The sequence below is a fragment of the Silurus aristotelis genome, assembly GCF_946808225.1.
Source record: "Silurus aristotelis genome assembly, chromosome: 2".
NCBI classification, from domain to species: Eukaryota; Metazoa; Chordata; class Actinopteri; order Siluriformes; family Siluridae; genus Silurus; species Silurus aristotelis.
Genome location: NC_139575.1, coordinates 26,465,438 through 26,490,006, shown reverse-complemented (window position 1 = coordinate 26,490,006; position 24,569 = coordinate 26,465,438). Strand labels below are relative to the sequence as shown.

Sequence of the window (24,569 nt, the reverse complement as noted above, 5' to 3'; positions counted from 1 at the left end):
AAAAGAGTGCAGGCAGGGTGGAGTGGGTGGAGAAGAGTGATAGCAGGAGTGATTTGTGATAGAAGAGTATCTGTAAGAGTGATAGGGAAAGTTTTTAGGACTGTGGTGAGACCTGCGATGTTGTATAGTTTAGAGACAGTGACATTGACTAAAAGACAGAAGGTGGAGCTGGAGGTAGCAGAGCTGAAGATGTTGAGGGTTTTTCATTGGGAGTGACTACAATGGACAGGATTAGAAACTAGTTCATTAGAGGGATAGTGCATGTAGGATGTTTTTGAAGACAAGGTGAGGTAGGCGAGAATGAGATGGTTTCTACATGTGCAGAGGAGGGACATGGGGTATATCAGTAGGAAAATGATGAGAATGGAGCCGCAAGGAGGGAGGAAAAAAAGAAGGCCCAGAAGGAGGTTTATGAATGCGGTGAGGGAGGACATGCAGGTAGTTGGTTTAAAAGAGGCAGCTGTAGAGGACCGAGGGGGTATGGAGATGGATGATCCGCTGTGGCGACCCCTAATGGGAGAAGCCGAAAGAAAAGAAGATGGAGTATACCGCTTTTACATGCGGTGAAGGTGTCTAATTTGCAAGACGTTGCTAACAAACAAAAAAAAAAAAGAGCCCTTGATGAAATTAGGTTTAATTCAGTTTTGTCTGAATTGTATGTAATTGCACCTAACTTGCTGTAAAAAGACATCTAATTGGATAAACTTTGGATTATCCATGTTAAGAGGTGTGAGAAGTGATCTGGGGTCATTTTGCTTTGTAGTTAAAATTCACTGTTATTGGTTACAGCCAATTGCTCATATGCAGAAATTTCTTCAGGAGGTTATATGGAAGCATCATATTACTGATTTTCTATTTATTTATTGACTTTATTTTTAAATTTTTAGTTTCAACATTCAACAAGGAAATCTGGTTTATTTTTTATTCCAGACTTAGGCTTTTTGTGTGTGCGTGTGCGTGTGCGTGTGCGTGTGCGTGTGCGCATTGCTTCCACCATTATCTTTTGTACTATGTCTATAAATTTGATCTGTATGTTGTGGCATCTAGTGGAGGGAGATAGGACTTCTGGGGCTTCTGATAAAGGGGTGCAACATTTTCTTTTGTCAGCTTGAACAGTGGTAAAGGGGCCATCTTGTTTTTACTAAGAGGTTAGGAGTGCCATGGCCAGCGATTAATGATTACATACTAGTAGTAGATTCCATGCATATTTGGCCTGAGAAGCATCGGGTGTGGTGAGGAGTTGTGGCAGTGGATTCACTCTAGGTGGTACATGCAATTCCGGCTTTATAAATTTACACATGAACACCAAAGTTTACGTTTATGTAAAGTTTAATGGTGGGTTACAGAAGAATGTGTTTAATCTGCTGCGTGGTAAGAAACATTTAATGTACAGCATTTTCCCCTGAGTTAGAGCATAAGCAGCAAAGGTTTAAATGTCTTTGATATACAAGTGTATAACCAGTAAATCTAGTTTGAGGATGGAGTTAAAGTACAAGAGGGAGTGGTAGATAGGCTAGGAGAATGAGTATAAGGTTAGTCAGAGAACGAGAGAAGAAGGGAGGGGTAGAAAGTGTGTATTCCACACAGAGATGTCGACCTGTCGTAGATGGGCTAGGTCAAAGTGAGGTTTTTATGATGTCATGCAGAGGAGGAGTAAATAGGAGGGACTTGAGCTGAAACTCTTGCAACACCTTTTGCTTTCTGTGAGAGCAGACAAGAGAGTATTGTTCAACGAAGCCTCGACCCTGTGGGAAACTTGAGCGTAGGACTCCATGGAACCTGTTTGATACACCACGGACTTTATGCTGCCTTCTTAACTTTCCTGAAATGAGCTCTATCTAAGGTGCAGCCCAGCAAACGTTAAAAAAGGTATACTACCAGGTGCATTTGAGAGTTTCTATTTTTATTTTTTATTTTTTTGTTAGAGCGGTCTACATGAGCTGAGTGAATTGTATTTGATATTAGAAAGTTCAGGGAAAATCTTTAAATGAAGCCTAAAGATTTAACACATTTATATTTGGTTTCGACTGTTGGCAATTTGTTTAATGTCCTTCATTTTGTGTGTGTGTTTCAAAGAACTGAAGTGAGTTTCCTGGTTGTCCGATTCTCCATTAGTATTTCCGCCCTGTTCTAGGTAATCTGTCATCAAGATTACATGCTGAATAGGTACTGTTTTATAGCTGTTTGGATTTTGACAGAGCTGGAGAGGCGTTCCAAGGAAAAGTTTGTCTATCGGCAGCAGATGTTTCGCAGTGACCATGTCCCCTACCTTGTTTGAAGCTCCCTTCCTTTAGGGCAGATTTGAAAATAAGCTGTGACTTTGAACTTTGCTCATCTCTTGTAGCTTCATTATAGCAGCTGTGGTGCTTAATTGACCATGTAGCAAATGCCTTTTGTCATTCGTTTCCAGCTAAATGTAATGATAAACAAACAAGACTAGGTTTTATGTTTTTGTTTGATTGTTTAGTCTCGAAAAGAGAGGGGGGAAAAAAGTGAGAGAAAATGTAACAGTGTCTGCCTTGTCACCTGGGTTTTTCCAAACAAAGGAATTCATATGGTTTTTCTATCCAACATGAGTTAGAGCACCCCATGTTTATCTGCTGATGCCCCAAATCATGTACCTCAAACTATTACTCTCTCTTTGTAGGTCTTTCACTGGAAGCAGTTAGAGAACTTGTATTTCCGTGAGAAGAAATTTGCAGTTGAGGTCAACGATCCTCCGAGGTAAAACCAAAAAATTTACACATCTAAGCTTGAATTTCAATCTGTACATCCTCACTGTTCAAATAGTATCAATGCTCTACATTTGCTGGAGAATGTTTTCTACAGATTAAGGATACGACAGTTGAAACATTTCAGCTTTTTTTGCTACAATGATCCTGGATTGTAAAATGCTACTAATGGCAACAATAGTTATAATGTAGAGGTACTGATGTATTGCTCTTGATTTTGTATTTGACTGAGGTTTTAAGCTGTACAGTGGCCACAGAGCAGCCATTAATATAGAAAAGTGTAGTACAAGCATTTCAATTTATCTTTTCACATTTTATTGTAACTGTTTACAGCATCAAGGTCAGTACGCATCTATGTTGAACTATTTGATATGTAATGGGGGTTTGAGTTGATGTGTAAACACAGGAGATTACTGCTTGACTTTTTTCTTTCTTCTTTTCTGCCTAACTTCATGCAGTCTATGATGCATCCAATATTAGTTTGCTGATTTGCAATGTTGTCTTCATATTTCCTACCTAACATTGTACTGGCTTTAGAGTTGGCTATTTTATATAAGCTTGACTATGGCAATCAGCTCTTTTTAAATGTATGTATTTATTAATCCTTTAGGAGCGCATTGTCTAAGTCCACTTTCGGCCAGTCTGGACAGGTTATCCACGCATGGTATGCCAGCCATTCTCTGATCAAAACCATCTGGGCGATGGCCATTAGCCAGCACCAGTTCTACCTGGACTGCAAACAGAGCAAAGTGAGTCTTTTAGCATTAGCTTCATCAGGCTTTCTATTTGTATTTAGAACTCGTATAGCTGTATATAATGGTGAACTTTAATTAGAACCTGAATTGGAAGTTATAAATTACTTTCTTTAGTCTCTACACAATGTGTTTGCTTATGCAGTATGTTTAATAGTAATTGTAAAAATAACAAGACAAATAGATTTATCATAAAGGGTGAAGGTCTGATGTTTGCGAAATTATACCGCAATTCAAAATGTATGTTTATAGATTCAGTATGATGTAGATGACTAAAAGGTACACCCTATATGTATTTAGCATGAGCTAATTGTCTTTTCTTGAGGCATTGACCCTCACCTCTGCTTAAACCTTCATATACATTTTTTTTTTTTTAAATAGTCTAAAATATCCACATCAAAGATCTTGGGGGGCATTGCAATGGACCTTACAGACATCGGAGCCTCCAGAGTGAGCAAGATGGTGAGCAGAGAAAGCAAAGACCAGCTCATCATGGCCAGCAATGGGAGCTTGGCCTCTGCAGGTAATAAATCTAATAATTTACTACCATTCTTCTCTATGAAAGCTGTTCAGCTGTATTTCCCATCTTATTGGTTTATTAGGTGTGGTCAGCTGAAGCCTGTATTTGCTCTGAAGTTTTACATGATTTTCATGTATATGTATGTGTGTATATGTATATATATGTGTGTGTGTGTGTGTGTGTGTGTGTGTGTGTGTGTGTGTGTGTGTGTGTGTGTGTGTGTGTGTGTGTGTGTGTGTGTGTGTGTGTGTGTGTGTGTGTGTGTGTGTGTGTGTGTGTGTGTGTGTGTGTGTGTAATATGCCTGGAGATTGTATGTAAAGTTGAGCTTGTTTGTGTGCTTAGGTTCTGTAGATTCTGAGCTAAATGAGGAGCTGAAGAAAGAGAAGATTGCTGAACTAAAGAAGAAAGAGAAGGGTCTTCAGGATCTTCTGACTCAGAAACTAAATGAACTTAAGGAGCTCTGCCTCAGAGAAGCAGTAAGTGTTTTTTGTTGTTGTCTTTTTAATGAATAAAGTAGATAAATAAATCCAATTTGAACTAGATTGCATTAAAATGTTTTTTTCCTCAGGAACTAACTGGCAAGATGTCTAAAGAGTACCCTTTAGCACCTGGAGAGAAGCCTCCAACTGTAAGAAGACGTGTAGGAACTGCTTTCAAACTGGACGATCTTTTCCCTTATCATGCTGTAAGTCACATTTTAAAGTTATGTGCTTCAGTAATATAACACCATCAACTATGACTAGGCAAGATTATTTTATTTTTTTTAATTTACAGTCGAACCCACTTATCTCGACCTCGGTTAACTCGCCAACCCTATTAAGTCGACGTTTTTGAATTTTTGCTTTGTCTTAGCATTTTCTCATCGGTTATGTCGACAAACCCTAATATCTCGAGCACAAGGGGGGGCAAATTTGCCACTTAACGTCGGTTATCTCGATCCGCATGACCAATCGCCAGCTTTTGCCACGTCACCATTTCACTACCGTATTTTTGCGTATATAAGACGTGTCTTATAGAAAGTTTTACATACCCATCACCCAGGGTGCATCTTATATACGCGAAAATACGGAAGTGAGACGGCACTCTCACGGAAGTGGCGGAAAATAATGATAATCGAAGGTGGTTTGTATTGTATACTGGTAAATCTCTCGATCATCGGTTATCTCTACGCTTTTTGGCACACCCCTACGCCGTCGACATAACCGGGTTCCACTGTATTTGATTTTTATAAAAATAAAAATAAAAATTTCTGCCTTCAGGACCCTCAGTTAAGGAACTTGGAAAGCCGGTTTGCTCTTCAGCAAAAGATTGTAGAAGCAGCAAAGAAGCTTGCCAATGAAACAGAACTCTGCAAAACTGTGAAGAAGAAGCGAAGGAGAAACTTTGAGGATGCTATGAAGACCCTTCAAATGATCGAGAATGAAATTAATGACTACAGAGTTCAAACGGGCCAGAAACCCACACAAAGGGCCTCACTAATCATTGGTACATGCTTTTTTTAATTCCCTGTCTGAGAGAATTTCTAGTGGTTTGTTGACTGTATATTAATGGTATTAGGGTTACATGATTTTAACTGCACGGATTCTTTGTTTTATAAAATAAATTGTTTCCCCCATAGTGCTTTATATATGGCTGAAGTTAGCAAATATTGTGTTAAAATGAAGCTTTCATTTCTTCATAGACGACGTGAATGCAGCGGAACTCAGCTCGCTATCCGACTTAAATCTGGATGATGGTAAAAGTTAAAACGGTTTACACATTGCTTCGCGATATAAATTGTATCTGTCTATGCATGTTAATCTGGATTAACCAAACTTCAACCTTCAATCTCTTTACAGATGAGGCATTTGTAGTGCAACGGCAGCGTTCCCGTTCAGTTCAATGTTCACCACGGCCTTCAGACAACCTAGGCATTCCATATGAATCCAATCGCCGGGCCTCCGAAGACCCACGCAACCCCGACCGGTAAGACTTCCCCAGCAGTAACAGTCTTTTCTATCACTGCTTGTTCTCTAAATGGGGTTTGCCCAGCACTTGAGGCTTGGCTGAGGCTTGTTACCTCATGTTATGGCTTGTTAGAAACCAGACATACATTCCTGCTTGGGTTTCTATCTCTTCTACCTCTTATCATATTAAGTACACTCAGGGTGTTAAAAATAGTGCAAGACGTGTTTCTTCTTGACTGACTGCTAAAACAAGGACAACAAATTTAGCAGGCAAAAAAGAAGCGTTTGCAAAATTGCTCATTAATTATTGGAATTCCTCTTTTAGTGAGTCAATAAAATGTCTTTCAGCTCTTTTGTAAATTGAAAAGAAATTTTGTATTTATTTTTCTCCAATAAGTTGCTTGATCAATGAAATAATCATTCAGGTACTACTCAAGTGTAAAAGGAAATAATCCGGTGTTTTTTGTTTGTTTTTTTGATTGAGTTTTTGTATCAGTAGCTCATTATAGGAAGTGAACAATGTAAAAGTGGTTTCCTTATTTCTGTTATAGATTAAACTACGGCGAAGTCCATGAACCTTATTCCTACAGCCACCAAGATTCTTTATCACCACATAGTAGCCCCTATTACTCTCAATCCAGGCAAACAGGAAATTCACGCAGCATGCCTCCCACACCCCAGCTGACACGCAATGCATTCAGCAGCATCCAGCTCAGGTAATGAACACACCTACAGTGTATAGATTTTTAGCTCCAGCTCTCCAACATGCTTCCATCTGCTCCACTTAATGTATACCTATATCAACTTCACTGTGACTGATAACATGATCTTTAATTTCAACACTGCTGGAGAAGAGTTACATCACACATACACATGGGGCATTTAATTACATCTAGTGAAAGAAACGCACACTAAATTTTGCCAGTGAGTTCATGCTGACTGCTACAATCTGTTTTTATCACCTAGTCAAAATTAGTTATACTAGAAATGTTTGTCAAACTTTTCATTTAAAAGCCTGTTTAGAATGATTCTGACCCCTGGATGTGCACACAGGTGTGAAGAGGACACACCTGAGCATTTCCGGCAGCGCAGTGGCAGTCTTGAGTCTCAGTCACTCTTTACTTCAGAGTGTGATGGTCCCGAGCCTGTGTTTACAATCACCCCTGCTGCACGACGGAGCAACAGCACCGAGGTACTTGACGACGTCTCCTCACACACCAGCCAGTCAAGTACAGAGTACTGCGCTCATTCGCGCGCTCGAAATCGCCATCGTCGCCAGAGGGACTACGTTTATGCTAATACAGGCAGCATGCCCAACCTTGCACAGAACGATTCTCGCTGCTACACCCCTAAGGCACCGACCAGGCCCACCACAACAGCCTATTACGTCACTGGATACCCCTGCTATGCGGATCCATACACTAACGGAAGCTATGCCTATGAGGAAGAGACAGCGGGCCATTATAGCGTAAATCCTTCCTACCAGACAATGTCTTACCATGGACAGCAACCATACAGTAATTACAGTCACAGTGAGATGGAAAGCATGAACCAGAATCCATATGCTACACTGAGGCAGGCACGGAGTCGTCCGCCCTCGAGAACCGAGAACGTAGCACGCAACATGCAGAAGGCTATAGTGGCCGAGCACTTACGAGGCTGGTATAACCGGAACAGTGCACACAGGCAAGTGTCATACGAGTACGAGCGGGAGACCCAGCAAAACATGGGCTACAGGATGACCCCATACGCTTACAGCTCTAATGACCGCTGCACCTCATATGCCTCAGGTTAGGCATTTCAGCTTTTGTTTTTATATAAACCTGTATGTTGAAGCAGCAGAAGGGTTTTTGATTGTTCGTTGAGTTAAAGATGCTAATTGTCCTTTCTTTTTAATTGTTACAAATAAAAGTGGATTTTAAACGTGCGTAGAATATTTAAATAAAAACCCATTTGTGTTTTGTGTTTAAGAATTTCTTAGAACTGTAATCTTTGAGTAGTTCATAAGAAGACTCAATCGAAAGACATTCCCTAAATATTTAGAATATTTTCTAAATATACACCGTCTTGAATTGCCTTATATTTAATTTCCAGTTTCGACAGCATCCAACACAGGGGACTGGCGTGATCACTTATCAGTGGGTTTATCCGAATACGGCATGGGTCTTCATCCACAGCACACCTATAGCTTAAACTCAGTCCATCAGAGTCACCTTCCACAAAGCAGGTAAGCAAGTTATTTACCTAATGGGTTTTTATATTTATGTGTGTATATATATATATGTATGTATATATATATATATATATGTATGTATGTATATATATATATATATATGTATGTATATATATATATATATATATATATATATATATATATATATATATATGTGTATGTATATATATATATATATTGTCTTAACCACAATTTCATGCCCCTATGCCTAGGAAATGCTCTAATTTCACATCTGTTTAACTTTGAGCTCCCATTTGGCCAAGTAATGTGCATCACTCAAAATGTATTTTACTGATTTACCTACTTATTACATCATTTTGTGATTTTTAGTTTTAACTCTCTATAGAGATAGGATTGTATTCTTGTACTATGTTCTCTCGAATGCCTGCACCTCCCCTTTCTCTCACTTTCTTCCATCCTCTTTTTCCATAGACATGCCTTCAGTGCACACCCTGCACCCTCCTGGTACTACCTACCTCCTTTCTTCTCACCTACTGCTTGTTCCTCCTCATCCTCTTACTTCTCCCTCCCTCCACCTCCTTCTTCTCGTTATCGAGTGGAGCGCTCAGGCTTTGATGGCTCCAGAACTGACATGGTTAATAAAGCCTCCTTATTAAATGTAGCCCTTGATAGTAAGTAAACGTGATAGTTATTTGTTTTCTTTGTGTTTCGTGAGCTAAGTTATTAAAGTCCTTGGTTGTTTGTACGTTTTATGTGCCATTTCTGGGTTTGTCTTCTCATGATAGGGAAGTTGCATGGCTTTAAGTGTCAGTGTTTGGCAAGACAAGGTCTTAACGTAAAGTCCTTGACTCACTTATTCCTCGGTGTGTGTGTGTGAAGAGAAATCACCCTCAGGTTTCTGCCTTGTCTGACTAACCACCATACCTTTCATGCCAGCCGCCAGCCCCATCTTCTAGCTCCGCCCCCAGGGCCCAGAGTTCCATCTCCGTTTGCTAGGAGGAGCCCAGCTCCAGGAACTTTAGACATGCCTGGTGCTGTTGCCAGTGGCTATGTCCAGGACTATTATTACACTCAGTGCTAGAGCAACTTGCAGCACTAAACAATGTGGTGAGCTGCATACAAAACCCCGACACCGCTTTCTCTAACCTGTGTGCTTTAATGAACTGTTCTCACTTCTAACAATCATTTTCCTGAGGCACTAAACCTGTCTGGTAGCTCAGCTTTATTGCACCAAACTGCTGGATAGGTTTGTGTGTTCAGTGGTGGCGGGTTGATCCTGTGTGTCGGGCATCAAACTACACGGGTGGCGTCTTGTCCTGAGGACAAACTTGTGACATGTCTTGATCGCTCTGTCTTGATTGCTGCCATTTGTACTGTTTGTGTTGTGCGCATTTTTTCATTTGATGTATGAATGTTTTAACCCCACGTTGAACACGCATCTTCAACACACAAAAAAAGTTAACTTAGTAGTACACTATAATTTCCTCTAATTTAACGTGGACAACCAGGGGTTAAAATGTTCAGAAATATTCATTCAGAATTTTGATTTCATGACTCACTTCTTTAATGCCATCTTTTTCTTTTTCAGGTCATACATAGATGTAAACCAAATGGATTTACACCTGAGTAGTCCAGTAGACAGTTTTGACTCTGAGGATCAGACACTTTACTGGCACGAAGACTCCAAGCCTGGAACTATAGTTTAGGAAATGAAAAGAAGTTCCTCATGCTTTGTGCCTTTTACAAAACCCCTGTTTATGTTCATTTTTTTCTGGGGGTGACAAGTTTAACTACCAGAACTTTAAGGAATGTTACCAGGCAAGGATTCTGTAAAACATCATTCAGCCAGCTCAGAGAGCACGGGTGAATTCCCTTGCAACAGAACCAAAACAGGCCTTTGGGGCACACTGAAGAGCAACACATTGTGTGTGGTGCTAGCACTTCTGGAACTTGGCCTGCCATGATGAACGTCTGCTGTGGAATTTTCTTTGGGATTTGTTAATATGGTAAAAGTGATTGGGCCGAGTAAGGTGGTAATCGAGCCAAATAGCCTGGACCATTCCATTGCCATGGAGGGATATTACAATCGTAAATCTTTTTCATGGACACAAAGCAAATAATAATATGAAGGACTAAGCTCAGCTGGTTTCTATTGTGTGAAAAGTCTCCCATGGACATTTTTATTTTTTTTTTTGCCGTTTGTTTAAAGAACTTGAAGCATTGATCTTTATATTGCTGTTGAAGGTCTCCTTTTTTTTTTTTTGCAAAAGTATTCTATATATAATTATGCATAAACATTGGATTCACAAGGGCTTTTGAAAATGGCTATGCAAGAAAATGGAAGTTCATTCAGTATTTTTTATTATTTTTTATTTTTTTCTTTCCACCCCACTCTAGCAGGTGCTGTGCTTTTAATCATGTATTTACGTGCTGAATTATTCACACACATTATTTAATGTGCACTGTGTTGGTCTGCCAGTTTGCTGGGTGTAAATCGTATAAAAAGATCAGAAATCTGTATCTTCACATTAATTAGATAAACATTACATTGGGATGAAAAATGCAGACTCCTGGTGGCAGGCACATGACATACATATGTGTAAATCATGCCATGGAATATTCTACTTAACTTATTACTAATCATTGGAACATAGCATTTCTAGCTTTTCTTTATCCCTTTTTTTTTTCAAAATACTTTTTAAAGCCCAAATTGTTTTCAATGTAAAATTTAATTTCAAAGATATAGCACTAATGAGGTTACCATGTGGATAGGTTATGCAGTTTTTTTTTTTTTTTGTTTGTTTGTTTTTTTTTTTTTTCCTTCTTCTCCAATCTTACTGCATACAATAGCAGAAACCTAGGCCTGGCTTTTGCCATTTTCTCCCTCTTTCTCTCTTTCTCCAGAAGAGACTTGTTTATGTATATGTAAATTCTGTGTATAGTTTATTTTTTGTCATTTTTAAAGAGAATTTTTTTGTATGTCCTTTTTGAAAAATGTGTAATATATAGTAATCCGAAATGTTAAGCTGGTTCTTAGTAGTTTCAATCAATGAAATCTCTTTGAATTAAACAAAAAACGACAAAACTAAGCATTTTCATTTAAAACTCGGCAGGTTAAGATGAAATGAAGAGTTAAGGCTCTTTTTTTTTTTTTTTCCTTCTTTTGCAACACAGTTCTTTCTTTCTTTTTTTTTTCTCTCGAGGAAGCGATCTAATGCCTTGCATTCTTTCCAGTGTCACACTATGAGGAAAGACAAAAGTTATTTTGCTGCATATATAGAAAACCAGAAGAACCTGTAGGAGAGCCGACACACTCCTTCCTCATAAAGACCAAAACCTGATCAGCTACGTTTACATAGCTGAGTAAGAGCAGATCACGCATGCAAAATCCATTCATTGCGTGTATATAGTATACTCGAGGTTAATGGAAATATTCACTGTATACATAAAGAAATAATCCAGATTTTTTCATTTTGTTCTATTTTATAACTTATGGGTGTAGGTGAATCTTTCAATGTTAATGCTAATCAAACACTTGAGGGCTACTTGAGATCTATTCATTATCCTAACAAAGGATTCTAAGACACACTGCAACAAAACACAATACAAGTGCAACCTGGAACAGCAAAGTTGTTGTTAATAGGTAAACTTTAGTAGGCCGAAGTTTTAGTAGCTGCCTTGCTTGAAGGTCACAATGTGAACGATCACTATCATCAGTACGTTAATTTGTCACTAATTCTATTTGGAAAAGCTAAACAGGTTTAAACATTCAACAAGTTGGAAATACTGAATTCATATTTTTAACTGCAATTGTCTGCTATTTATAATTGTTGTTGCACAGAAGCTCAAGCAGAACAACAGCTAAGTACAAATAAGACTGTTCTATATTGTAAAGTACTAATTACATTTTGGAAAGATAAATAACTTGTCACATACCTTGTATGATTGAAATATTACTCTGGGAAAGTGCTTCCTTGTCTCAATCATTGATGTACTTCCTCGTTCGAGTCAGATTGTGCTGTTGATTAGCTGATTTGTGATCATGATCTTACTTATGTTTAAGACCCCATCAGCAGCTTTAGATTTAGCAGACATTTAACAACTGTCCTGTATTCCAGGGGTCCCCAAGCACCAGGCCATACGGAACAAATGAAAAACTTTTAAATAATGATTTTATTTCCATTTGATTGCCTTTCACATATTTTGATAGTTGACCACATATTTTAAAAGTCAATTTCCAACACTTGTTTCAGTCGCAGTTTTTTTTATTTTTTTATTTTCAACGTGTCGATAAAAAAGGTTTCTGCTGATTCTGTATCATGGCGAGTTACATTTTTATTATATACAGTACAGACCAAAAGTTTGGACACACCTTCTCATTCAAAGAGTTTTCTTTATTTTCATGACTATGAAAATTGTAGATTCACACTGAAGGCATCAAAACTATGAATTAACACATGTGGAATTATATATGGAATTATATACATAACAAAAAAGTGTGAAACAACTGTCATATTCTAGGTTCTTCAAAGTAGCCACCTTTTGCTTTGATTACTGCTTTGCACACTCTTGGCATTCTCTTAATGAGCTTCAAGAGGTAGTCACCTAAAATGGTCTTCCAACAGTCTTGAAGGAGTTCCCCGAGAGATGCTTGGCACTTGTTGGCCCTTTTGCCTTCACTCTGCGGTCCAGCTCACCCCTAAACCATCTCGATTGGGTTCAGGTCCGGTGACTGTGGAGGCCAGGTCATCTGGCGCAGCACCCCATCACTCTCCTTCTTGGTCAAATAGCCCTTGATGCCTTCAGTGTGACTCTACATTTTTCATAGTCATCAAAATAAAGAAAACTCTTTGAATGAGAAGGTGTTTCCAAACTTCTGGTCTGTACTGTATGTTATAACTGACCACCAGTCCACCAGTATACAAAGCTTGACTTGCTTTTGCCTAAGATGAAATTCTCAAAAACTAATCCATGACCACAATTGTTTGTCCCACCCACTAGCATTTCCTCCTAAACAAGACATGGTCAATACTAAGTAATTTTAGGAGCAGTGTTGTCCATCAATACTGGTAGCAATACTTACAGTAGCTGTGTGCTTGTAATACGCAATTAATTGTAAATATAAGATAATCTGAAATAGATTCACCTTTAATTACTGAACAATATTAATCCAATAAATATTTAACAAAAATATAATCCCATCTATATCCTTCCCCTTGTTTCTGTTTTGACTGATCAACTCGTGCTTTTGAAAATCTCTCAAAAGTTACAGAAACAGAAAGCTGAAATGTATTTGGAGGAAAAATCCTATATATGTTAAGTATCAACTCTTCTGATTTCTATCCTCTCTATGCAACACCAGCATTGAAAGTACTGATACTTTTGGAATGTTCTGCTCATCCATATTCAAAGCAGCTGCTGTTTTTGACTGCAATGTTGGGAGCAAATTACACTCATGCACTTTCTACTGAACAGGGTCATGGTGACTAAGAATTAGTGTACTTTATAAATATGTAAATATTTAGCTTGGCTTTAAATTGTTTTTTTAATCAAGTGTATTCCAAATGTCTTCACACACAAGAAATCTTCCAAATTGGCATATTTTTTTTGTAATTGCCGCTACAAATTTTGGCTCCCGGTTTGGCAGCAGTGTCATGTCTGATGAGCTTGTGGTTTCCTGTTATGGTCCATCGCATCCTTGACCCCAACACAAGAATGATTTCAATATGTTTGTCCAAAATGATATATATATATTACAAAATTTGAAAGATTTAAAAAGACTTCATTAAACGGTATCATCAACTAACACACTTGTGGCTGAAGGAGCACAAATCTCCATAAGCACACTCCAAAATCTAGTGGAACATCATCTCAAAAAAGTGGAAGTTAATAGTAAACTATTAATGTGAAGTGGGATGTTAAAAAAAAAAAAAACACAATCAGCTATAAGACAAGTCTTCACAAACCTTTGTCTATATAATACAGTTTCTGGTGGTGGTGCAGAAATGTTAGTCTTGGTATTTTGACACAATTGTTCTTGTATTAAATCATATACGTGTTGACATTTTCATAAATGAGCATGACTTTTTCGGAGCATGCATTAGCTTCTTTCTCCTAAAACGAGTAGGCTGTGATCAATTTACACTCTAGTACCATTTACTGTCTATGATCTACCTTACATGAGACCCATTACACATTGACCATAGAACTTACATTCAACTGGAGCTGGCTATTGTTCTCTAGTAAACTCTTCCATAAAGCTCACCTCTCCCCAAACAAACTGCGATGTTAGGGTCACAGCTGTGCCCTGCTGTCTCTCTTCCTTCTTCCTTCAAGACAACAGCTGCACAAAGACATCAGGAAGGGGCAGCAGCAGCTGACACTAGTCTTTCAAACAGACAATGGCCTTCTATCTGTATCTGACTTTACCAGGCACCTCTTCCTCCATCAAAGTCCGAGTTAACACGTGTAAGTCTGGGTCGGTCTTTCTATCTTTGGTGGCCAACCTCTGTGGAGTAGGAGCTTGATCATTCTTCAAACATGTCTATTTCTGGAACACACTTTTACCTCAAAAGGAATGGCTTGACCTTTTGAACTTTTAGGTCGGAATTTGGTTTTGCAGCAGCCTTCTAATTATGAGGCAAACCACATGCAAGTACGTTTGTAAAAGTACTTAAAAAAAGGCCTGTAATTATTAAAGCCAAAATGCATAATTTTAAAAGCAGATTGAGAGGGGTTTTTTTTGCCCTAATTGCCGAACATAATCCTACTTTTATACAGTAAGAACATTTCTGCAGTAACAAAGTGTTGTAGAAAAACATCTCAAGATTATTTATGATAAAATCATGAGATTTCATGCCCAAGAGCAACTTAGTTAATCACAGAATACAGTGGTGTGTCAGTATCTCAAGTACAGAAAGTTTTTAAACACGTCCCCATATAGAAAAACATCTCGATACTTTAATTACGGTTTAGGTTGTCTCACATTGTCCGTGTATTGTACCGGGAAAACTATTCCCCTCTCACTGGGCAACTTTCTATTGTTCGGCTGTTTTGTGCAGCTTTGTCTTTTAAACCACTTCATGTTGTCTTGTGTACAGCTGTTGCAGGAGTTTTTTCTGCAAAAAAATTAGCTTGCAAAACAGGGCGGCTTAGCTGCACAGCAGGTAGGGTTGGTGCCTTACACTAACTGAGCTCAGATTACCGTTTGTGTGTAGTTCCACGTGTAGATTTCCTTTCCTCATCAGGTTCAGGTTTCAGTTCTGCCTGTATTTATGAATGAGAGTCATGAGACTGCACACATGTTTGTGATGCCCTGTGTTACACAGTTAAACTTACGATCTACTGTATGGTGACCCCGATCAGAATGAGATACATAAACCAGCATAAAACTTACATGTGCATAAACAAGAGAAAAACTTGCATAATCGACTTAGCTGTTATATATTAGCTGGTAGTGTGTATGATAGAAACGCTGACCACAGCACTCCAGTCATTTAGGGACAACACTAGAGAAAACACACACAGCTGTTCAAGCTCTGTTTGGAGAGGTTCCTGTAATAGCATCTGCACTCACTCTGACTTATTGCTACATCCATTCGTAGTGCTTGTCCATGTTGCTTGATAGTCATCAGCCTGAGAAACAAGTACTTAATTTAATTCTGTTGCTTGTGATTGCTTGAAGCTCAAATCGAATGTTATTTGTGGAACACTTTTCCATGGAAACACTAACACCAGCCTCAGAGAGATGTTGAGAAGAACCTTATGTACAGTAATACTGCTTACTGAAAATGATATTCTTCCTGATAAATTATGTACTGAAAGTGGTTTAAAATATATCTACATTGTTAAATTCTTGAACCCTACATTAAATAGTTTGAACAAATTCTATATAAATTCTATAGCAGCAACTTATTTGCATGCTGGATGCATTACATAATCTTAAACTAAAAATATGATATTTAACAAGTACACTGATGTTTTCACGTCTTCTGAACAGAGACCTGTATGTATGTAACGTCTATGGAGTCTTGTGCGCCAGTATTTGAACAGTCTGTCTGTTTTCTCTCACAGGACAGACTTTATGATGGTTTCTGATTTTTTTTTTCCAGCAAGTTGAATTCTTGCCTTATTAACCTCAAGAAAGAGGAAAATATGAGCCTGGTGAAGCGATGACTGTTTACTGTTGATGCAACCTTATTACAGGAAACAAATTGTTCTGTGGACTCCTGGGAAAAGGAAAAAAAAAAGGCAAAATATTAAGCTTTTAAAAGGTCAGCATTCATCAATAATGTAACAAAGGCATTTCAAACACCTATTTCCACCAATTTGTTTTGTTTGCTTTCACTGCAGTGAACTTCACTTCTTCCTGAATGCAATAGTCAATTCATGATAAAGAAAACCCCCACATGTATGGGTCTACAATATTTAGGTCATCATATGCCACACTTGATGCAGCTCATCAAGGGCCTGATAACAAGCTTATAAATCAAACTTGGATTTATTTCATAACACTAATTATCCCAACTAGTGATATTAAGCCCATTCAAAACCTAGACGTTTATATGTATGTACATTAATAGTAAAAATATGGCATCGTTTTCACACATAAGAAGAATTGTAATTGTTGGTATGGTTTACATGGAATAAAAGAGTAAAATGCTGTTGTTGGACAACGATCAGGGTCTAGTTTGAATTGCACAATGCAACCATATTTCTACAACAGCACATCTCATATGGTTTTATTTCTTACTTAACATGTACCAGAAACCTGGGCTCATGAGGAACAAAGCGGGATTAATTAGGTCACATGGGGTGCAGCTTGGAAAAGGAAGCGTATTATGAGAGCTGTTGCTGATTCAGCAGTGCAGAAGAGCAGCCACATGAGTAACTACAGACACTCTTAAGTCAAGCCATGCATATAACAGACATAACAGACCCAGTCATCTACTGCACCTTTTGATGAGAACACCACAGTCATACTCCATGATTTATGACAGTCTTATTCTCTGGTTAAGATAAGCCATGAAAGCATGTACTTTGGGAGGGAAAAAAAACATACAAAAAAAGCTTTTTGTGTCATTTAATACCACCATGGTGGGTTTATTTTTTTTTTCTCCACAAAATGTAAACACTGAATCTTTCAGGACATAGTTTACCTTTGCGATTTCGTTATTAACATTTTTGGATTTATAAATGATTGACCAGATAACGGAGGAACACTACATTTTGTAACCCTGAATATGTTAAAGACACTTTCACATTCTACATGATTCCTTGCATTACTTCCTCTTACACTAAAACATGCTGCTGTACATGCCTGTTTAAGTTAAATGAGATGCATTTAAATCCAGGAAATCCACAAAAAAAACAAACAAAAAAACCCAGGAAACTAATAACAAAGGACTTTGGTTTTATCATAGATTAAATAAAGATCATAGAAGGATCATCTACAAAGCCATAAATCTACCTTCAATTCATGATAACGGAACTTGAGCCCAGAAGCTACTTTCATACGCGTTTACTCATCAGGAGTTTTTATCAGGCTAACATCACATCCTACACCGGTTCTCCACAATCTTTGGTGCTCTCCTTTAATCATTTGATAGAACAAAGAAGAGTATTTCAATTCATAGAAAAAAGTTTTTGTCGCCTCTTTATGTCGCATGACAGACATCTCACTGCAAGCATACATTCACACATCTTATCTTGAGATGTAATCATCAGTACACTCGGATCTGATCGTGAATGAAAGTAAAGAACCCCCCCAGCAGTTATTCCTTGAGCTTGGTCTCTAGGAAGTCTTGAATCTTGTTTAAATTCTCTTCGTGTTGGCCGAGCGCTTCCAGCAGAATGCCCATAGGCGACTTTTTCAACCCTGCGCTCTCCATCCTATTTTCCAGCTTGTTCTTCATGTTGCGCAGCCGCAGTGAGGCATGAGCAAAGATCACTGTGATTCAAAAAGAACAGCACTGATTGAACTGTAATGAGATGCTTATTGTCTTAAGAATATGTATAAAGTAATGTGTGATATCATTATAAACCTTAAAGAACATTTTTACTAAAAGGGACATTGCTACTTCGGAAGGATAACAGTGGGGATTTTTCCCATTAAAAAGCTCCTGATAGTATTTATAAACTCCAAATTTACTGTTTGTTTGTGCTCGTATCTCATATCATCGTAGCCTAGTTTAAAAATTATGAACGATGACACCTATGGGTGTACAGCATGAGTGCGGTGCACTTCCTCAATCATCTGAATCATCAATCACAAGAGAGGAACAAATCTGACTCACAGATTAGGGGGAGTTTTATTCCCAGCAAGAAGACCATTACTCCGCCGAAGAGGGTCATCAGCAGGTAGCTGGTAAGCATCACTAAAAAGACAAACAAGGTAGGGTTGTCCTGCTTAAAGTTCTTAATCATAGCTTTGTTGTCTCCAGCCCACACGGCGGCAAGGAACATTGCTACGACCACTGCTGCTCCTGTGAACATGCTGATGGGGTTTGAGAACCTGAGGACAGGGGAATAGACAAAGGCAGGACATCACTAAGGGGAAACAGAGACAGTATTTGAAAATAGTGACATCTAGTGATAGACTGAGAATATAAAAAGGAGCAGCCTTTATTTGTCACATATACAAGTGCATCTCAATAAATTAGAATATCATTAAAAAGTTGATTTATTTTAGTAATTTAATACAAAAAGTGAAACTCGTATATAATATAGATTCAGCACACACATACTGATATATTTCAAGTGTTTATTTCTTTTCATTTTGATGATTTTGGCTCACATTAAACAAAAACCTCTAATCTCATAATTAGAATAAAAAATAAAAAAAAACCTCAATACTTGGTAGGGGCTCCTTTTGCTTTAATTATTGCCTCAATTCGGCGTGGCATGGAGGTGATCAGTCTGTGGCACTGCTGAGGTGGTTCGAGGATTCTTTGACAGTGGCCTTCAGCTCATTTGCATTTTTTGGTCTCTTGTTTCTCATTTTCCACTTGACAATAACCCATAGATTCTCTATGGGGTTCAGGTCTGGAAGTTTGCAGGCCAGTCAAACGCACCAACACCATAGTCATTTAATCAACTTCTGGTGCTTTTGACAGTGTGGGCAGGTGCCAAATCCTGCTGGAAATTAAATCAGTATCTTCATATAGCTGGTTAGCAAAGGGGAAGCATGACGTGCTCTAAAACTTCCTGGTAGACGGCTGTGCTGACCTTGGACTTGATAAAACACAGTGGACCAACAGCAGCAGATGACATGACTCTCCAAACCACCACTGACTGTGCAAACTTCTGTGCCTCTCCCCTCTTCTTCCAGACTCTGGGACCTTGATTTCCAAATGATTTCTGTTCATCCTTGTCACTCCCAATGAAAACCTCAACATCTTCAACTCTGCTACCTCAAGCTCCACCTCCTGGCTTTTACTTAATACCACTGTCTCTAATCCATACATCATCACAGGTCTCACCACAGTCCTATAAAATTTCCCTTTTACTCCTACCACTCTTCTCCCACCACTCCACCCTGCCTGCACACTTTTCTTCACTTCTCTAACACACTCTCCATTATTTTGCACTGTTGACCCCAGGTACCTGAACTCCTCCACATTCTCCACCTCTTCTCCCTGTAACCGCATCACTCCACTGCCCTCCCACTCATTCACACACATGTACTCTGTCCTACTCCTACTGACTTTCAATCCCCTTCTCTCCAGCGCGTACGTCCAGCTGTCCAGGTTCTTCTCAACCTTCTCTCTACTCTCACCACAAATCACAATATCTCGGACATTCGGTGCAACCCAGATGAGGATGGGTTACCTCTTGAGTCTGGTTCCTCTCAAGGTATCTTCCTATCTTCATCTCGGGGAGTTTTTTCTTGCCACAGTCGCCACTGGCTTGCTTATCAGAAACAAACTTACTTATAAAGAACATTCACTTTTAATCACCACATTATCTGTGTAAAGCTGCTTTGAGACAATGTTCATTGTTAAAAGTGCTATACAAATAAAAATGAATTGAATTGAATTAAATATCATCTGCAAACATCATAGTCCATTGAGACTCCTGTCTGACCTCGTCTGTCAACTCTTTTGATCCCAATTCTGTTTTGCCAACCTCTTTGTCCTTATGCTGTCCTGCACTTCCTCATTCCACCACCACATCTCTTTGTCTTCCTTTCCATTTCCAGATGTCACACCAAGTATCTTTCTAGCCGTCTCCCTTTTCACTTCTGCAGTAGTTGCCCACTCATCCAGCACCTCTTCAACACCACCGAGCCCCTGTCTGACCTCTTCCCTGAATCTCACACTACAGTATTCCTTCCTCAGTTTTCACCATCTTATTCTTCTTTCAGTCCTCACTCTTCTCACGTCTTCTTAAAATAAGTGTTCACCACTGCCATTTAAATCCTCTTAGTAAAATCTACCACCATCTGCCCTTCCACATTCTTCAACTTAAGGCCATACCTACCATCACCACCTCATCACCTCTGTTCCCTTCACCTACATGCTCATTGAAATCTGTCCCAATTACCAATCTTTCATTCCTAAGTACACCTTCTACCACTCCAGAATTTTTCCTTCTCCTCCATCTCACATTATTGCAAATAGCATATGTTTGCATAAGGTTCACATGACACAATAGTAATGAATGAACAATGAACAAATAGTAAATCTTATACAAATGAAACTGTTTAAATGTTCCGAATCTTAGATTCTTGATACTGTGTTTTTACCTAGATGATCGAAGACTTTTTATTATGATCACATGCACATTATCAACTTGTGCTGTTAATATCATGAACAGCAGCTACGCTAATTGCTCTCCACTGCTTCTCTTTCTCTCCCCATCCCGAGGCTTCCTGAGGTTTGGCAAGCTCTAGTCACATCCCACCTCGTGAAGATTATGGACTTTAAATAAGTAGATGCCGAACTCGCAAACATCCTGAACCATCTAGAGACGTACCAGTGCCAATTGGATCCCACTACATGTGTGGAGTTTTGACATTGGACCTCCTGGAGTGTTTAAAGGCTCTGGTGTGGAGAAGCTGTTGCTGGATCTGTGATGATCACAAATGTTGAGCTCAGTAGCTCCTACTTTTATACCAAAGACTGTAGAAAGAACATTTACTTATAATCTTATACTCCAGTACTCATGTTAGTTCTCTCCAGTGTTCTGTATTGTTGAAATATTTATGATCAAACTCTTGATGTCACCCAAATGAGGATGGTTTCCCTTTTGAGTTTGGTTTCTCTCAAGGTTTCTTCCTCATAACATCTAAGGGAGTTTTTCTTTGCCACAGTCGCCATGGCTGCTTATCAAGGATAAATGCACACCATTCACCTTAACTGTTGATTTCTGTAAAGCTGCTTTGAGACAATGTCTGTTGTGAAAAGCGCTTTAGAAATAAACTTGACTTGACTTGATTTGTTATAGTTTTTCAGTCTTGCAAAATTAAATCCCCATTTATTTTAAAATAAATTGCCCCAAAACTGCATAATTATTTGATGTTGATGAAGGCAACATGATACATTAAGGGCTCTTAAGCATGTAAACTATTGAACAGGATGACCAATGTAAATGTTATTATTTATCATTATTTTTTAGCTAGTATTGCCATGCAAAAGCTAAAAAAGAAGCCACAAAAATGTTTACATTCTTCTCAGAAGATAATAATCTGCAACGCGTATTTTCATTTATGACCATACAACTTACAATTATGACCATGCAACTATGCATGATTGATCATTGCAACAGTTTCTCATTGCGTAATGAAATTTCAGCACGAACGACACATCTGAAAAGTTCTGAACTAAATGAGGAAGAAAATGCTGGGTGAGGTTCTTTGTAATTGTATCAGAATGTCATTAGTAACCAAAGCAAACTTATTCAAATTAGTTCAATATTTGACTGTTTTATTTTTAGTGAATATAGCTTCCTGAAGCTGCCACTTTTCATCCTGCCAGGTTTCGTTTCCCTCAACCATTATATCATAAAGATTTGATCAGACTTTCCTTTTGTTAATTACTTGGATCTAGGGTCTTGGATTTCCATCTGCTCAGATCTTGAGGAAAATGTTATAAAAATCTATTACCACAAACATATGCATTTGGTAAAACATTTGCAAGATGAATAATAATGCGTTATAACTGAGCTTCTTTCCCCCCTCCCCCATCAGTAGCTAGCAGTCATTTCTCACTCTAAAGTCACAGGAGTTTCTATTTTCATGCTCCATTTCCAGTGGCATTGTCATATTAGTGAGAAATCTATGACTTAAATTAAAGAATTAATTAGTAGAATTAAAGTGTTACACATTGGACTCCAGAATGTTAAGCTGACATGCAATACAGCTGAACAGAGCTGAAGAAAACTCTTGGCCTACATGATGGCATTCGAAAATAGCAGCAAAGGAAAAAAAAATCAAATATGCCACAACATTAAGACAGCTGTCTAACATTGTGTAGGTCCCCCTTGTGCTGCCAAAGCACCTGACTGAGGCATGGACTTCACAAGACCTCTAAATGTGTGCTGTGGCATCAGGAACCAGGATATTAGCAGCAGAACCTTTAATCCTATAAACAGCGAGGTGGGGGCTCTATAGATCGGACTTGTTTGTCCAGCACATCCCATGGATGCTTAATCAGATCGATCAGGAACTCATGTTCTTCATTGTGTGAGGACACTGGCATTAGGGAATTTCATTGCCATAAAGAGGTGCACAATGCTTAGTTAGGTGGCAGGTAGGTGACATGTATCGCAGTAGCATCTATTAATAAAAGACTCAAAGCCTTCCTAGTAACATTGCCCAGACCATCATAGTGCCTCTGGCAACTTGCCTTCTTCTGGGTTCAAACGTATCCAGCCGTCTAAGTGATGTAAAACATATGCAGGCCTTTACACAGCAAACTGTGCTAAACTGTGAGTTCTGACACCTTTCTATTAACTTTTTCATGAATCAAATTTCACGTGAATCAAAGAGCCTTGGCTGCTGATATGGCCATGTCGCCGGTCCAGCAGTTGCCATTCTTTGAAACACTTTGTGCACTAACCACATTATACCAGGAACACCGCCGATTTTCCTGCTCGGTCACAACCCAGCACTTGTGAAAGTCACCAAACTTCTTGTGCTTGCCCATTTTTCCTGGTTTCAGCACAACTTCAAGAACTAACTGTTAATATATCCAAGCCCTTGACTGGTGCTTCTGTAAGGGGGATAATTAGCATTCTTCTCTTCACCCATCAGTGGTTTAGGGTTATGGCTGTGTTACATTATGTGTCTCCTAGACTGCACTGCACTTTTAACTTTGATGACTGGATTTAAAATGTATACTTTGAAATTAAAAACAGTTGTAACTTGTGTGAATGAAAGGATAAAGTATAAAAAAAACTGGGACTGGAGCTGGACTTTATTCACCAATACTTCTGAGTCCCTGTGGATCTGCCATTTGGATGGTCAGCAATTTATAGGCACCGTGTCATCGGCACAGCAATCACTATGGGTTTCTATATTTACAACCAACAATTACCTCATGTTCCCAAATTGGCAGAAATGTTAAATGATGCAGCTCATTACCCAAGTCAGTGAGCTGCAGGGCTGATGTGCATGTGGCAATATGGCCTCTTTTACTCATTTCTTTTGTTTATGGTTTAAGAATATTGATGTTAGGTTGTTTGGATACTGTTAAGTTAAAGTTCATATTAGGATGATGAGAAAAGACTGATTAAATCAAGCATACATATGGAAGACCAGATTCAGGATGTCCTACAAGCAGGAAGGACTTTGCAAGCAGTTTTATGTAAATACTGTAAATTATACTGTATGATCTCGACACAAACAGATATTGATGATAAATATTTGCACAAAACAATTCGTGTGTAATACTGTGTGTGTGTGTGTGTGTGTGTGTGTGTGTGTGTGTGTGTGTGTGTGTGTGTGTGTGTAAGAGAGAGGCTGATGTTTACGGCACTCACCCAACTATAAGAAACACGATCACTGCCATGGCCATATAATTAGTCTGGTAATAAAGTAGGTTGCTGACCACCCTGTTGTTCCATTTTGGTAAATCTCGAAAGTCTGGTTTGGCAAATCGCTCAGATCCAGGGAAGAAATCCTCCCACGGTCTGAGCGGCGTTAACTCCACTTTGGCCATTCCGCCTCCTTGTAAACTTCTTGACAGCTGGTGTTTAACGCGGATCTCATACAACATCAGAGTCTCGGAAAATATCGCGAGAACTCACAAGAGTCATTAGTACGAGTGTCCGCTAGTGTAGAGTAACCAGACTTGCATTGTATTTATTGTGAACGTTCAACTATATAAGTGAGACAAGACATAAAATGCATTATACAGAGTATGGAATAAATGTGTGTGTTATTTTTTCCGTTTTGGATGTACTCCTTATATCATTCAGAGTAA

The 24,569-nt window shown here is 38.7% G+C and overlaps 2 protein-coding genes across 2 annotated transcripts in view; one reads left to right on the top strand and one right to left on the bottom strand.

The window, feature by feature from the left end:
* The window catches only part of frmd4ba (FERM domain containing 4Ba), a 45,697-nt gene extending 27,952 nt beyond the window's left edge, over window positions 1-17,745 (top strand). Inside the window, exons 12-25 of the mRNA XM_083532236.1 lie at window positions 2,648-2,724; window positions 3,343-3,481; window positions 3,866-4,007; window positions 4,348-4,481; window positions 4,574-4,690; window positions 5,265-5,490; window positions 5,687-5,740; window positions 5,844-5,970; window positions 6,503-6,667; window positions 7,005-7,741; window positions 8,046-8,178; window positions 8,617-8,816; window positions 9,734-12,492; window positions 13,056-17,745. Of these exons, the coding sequence (XP_083388362.1) occupies window positions 2,648-2,724; window positions 3,343-3,481; window positions 3,866-4,007; window positions 4,348-4,481; window positions 4,574-4,690; window positions 5,265-5,490; window positions 5,687-5,740; window positions 5,844-5,970; window positions 6,503-6,667; window positions 7,005-7,741; window positions 8,046-8,178; window positions 8,617-8,816; window positions 9,734-9,744 (2,262 nt within the window). The 3' untranslated portion in view covers window positions 9,745-12,492; window positions 13,056-17,745. The remainder of the gene's footprint in view (window positions 1-2,647; window positions 2,725-3,342; window positions 3,482-3,865; window positions 4,008-4,347; window positions 4,482-4,573; window positions 4,691-5,264; window positions 5,491-5,686; window positions 5,741-5,843; window positions 5,971-6,502; window positions 6,668-7,004; window positions 7,742-8,045; window positions 8,179-8,616; window positions 8,817-9,733; window positions 12,493-13,055) is intronic.
* arl6ip5a (ADP-ribosylation factor-like 6 interacting protein 5a) lies at window positions 17,216-24,547 on the bottom strand. Its single transcript, XM_083534628.1, has 3 exons — window positions 24,127-24,547; window positions 18,441-18,658; window positions 17,216-18,094 (listed from the first exon to the last, which is right to left on the bottom strand). The coding sequence occupies exons 1-3, from the start codon at window positions 24,360-24,362 to the stop codon at window positions 17,919-17,921; spliced, it is 630 nt and encodes a 209-aa protein (XP_083390754.1). The 5' UTR covers window positions 24,363-24,547; the 3' UTR covers window positions 17,216-17,918.
* Between the last annotated feature and the right edge of the window lie 22 nt (window positions 24,548-24,569).

What these genes read in the sequence shown, in the direction of transcription:
- arl6ip5a (XM_083534628.1), bottom strand. Translation starts at nt 24,362, where the DNA reads ATGTTGTATGAGATCCGCGTTAAACACCAGCTGTCAAGAAGTTTACAA. An exon ending in ATCGTGTTTCTTATAGTTGG is followed by an intron (nt 18,659 to 24,126) that starts GTGAGTGCCGTA and finishes CCCTGTCCTCAG; the next exon opens with GTTCTCAAACCCCATCAGCA. An exon ending in AATAAAACTCCCCCTAATCT is followed by an intron (nt 18,095 to 18,440) that starts GTGAGTCAGATT and finishes TTTGAATCACAG; the next exon opens with TGATCTTTGCTCATGCCTCA.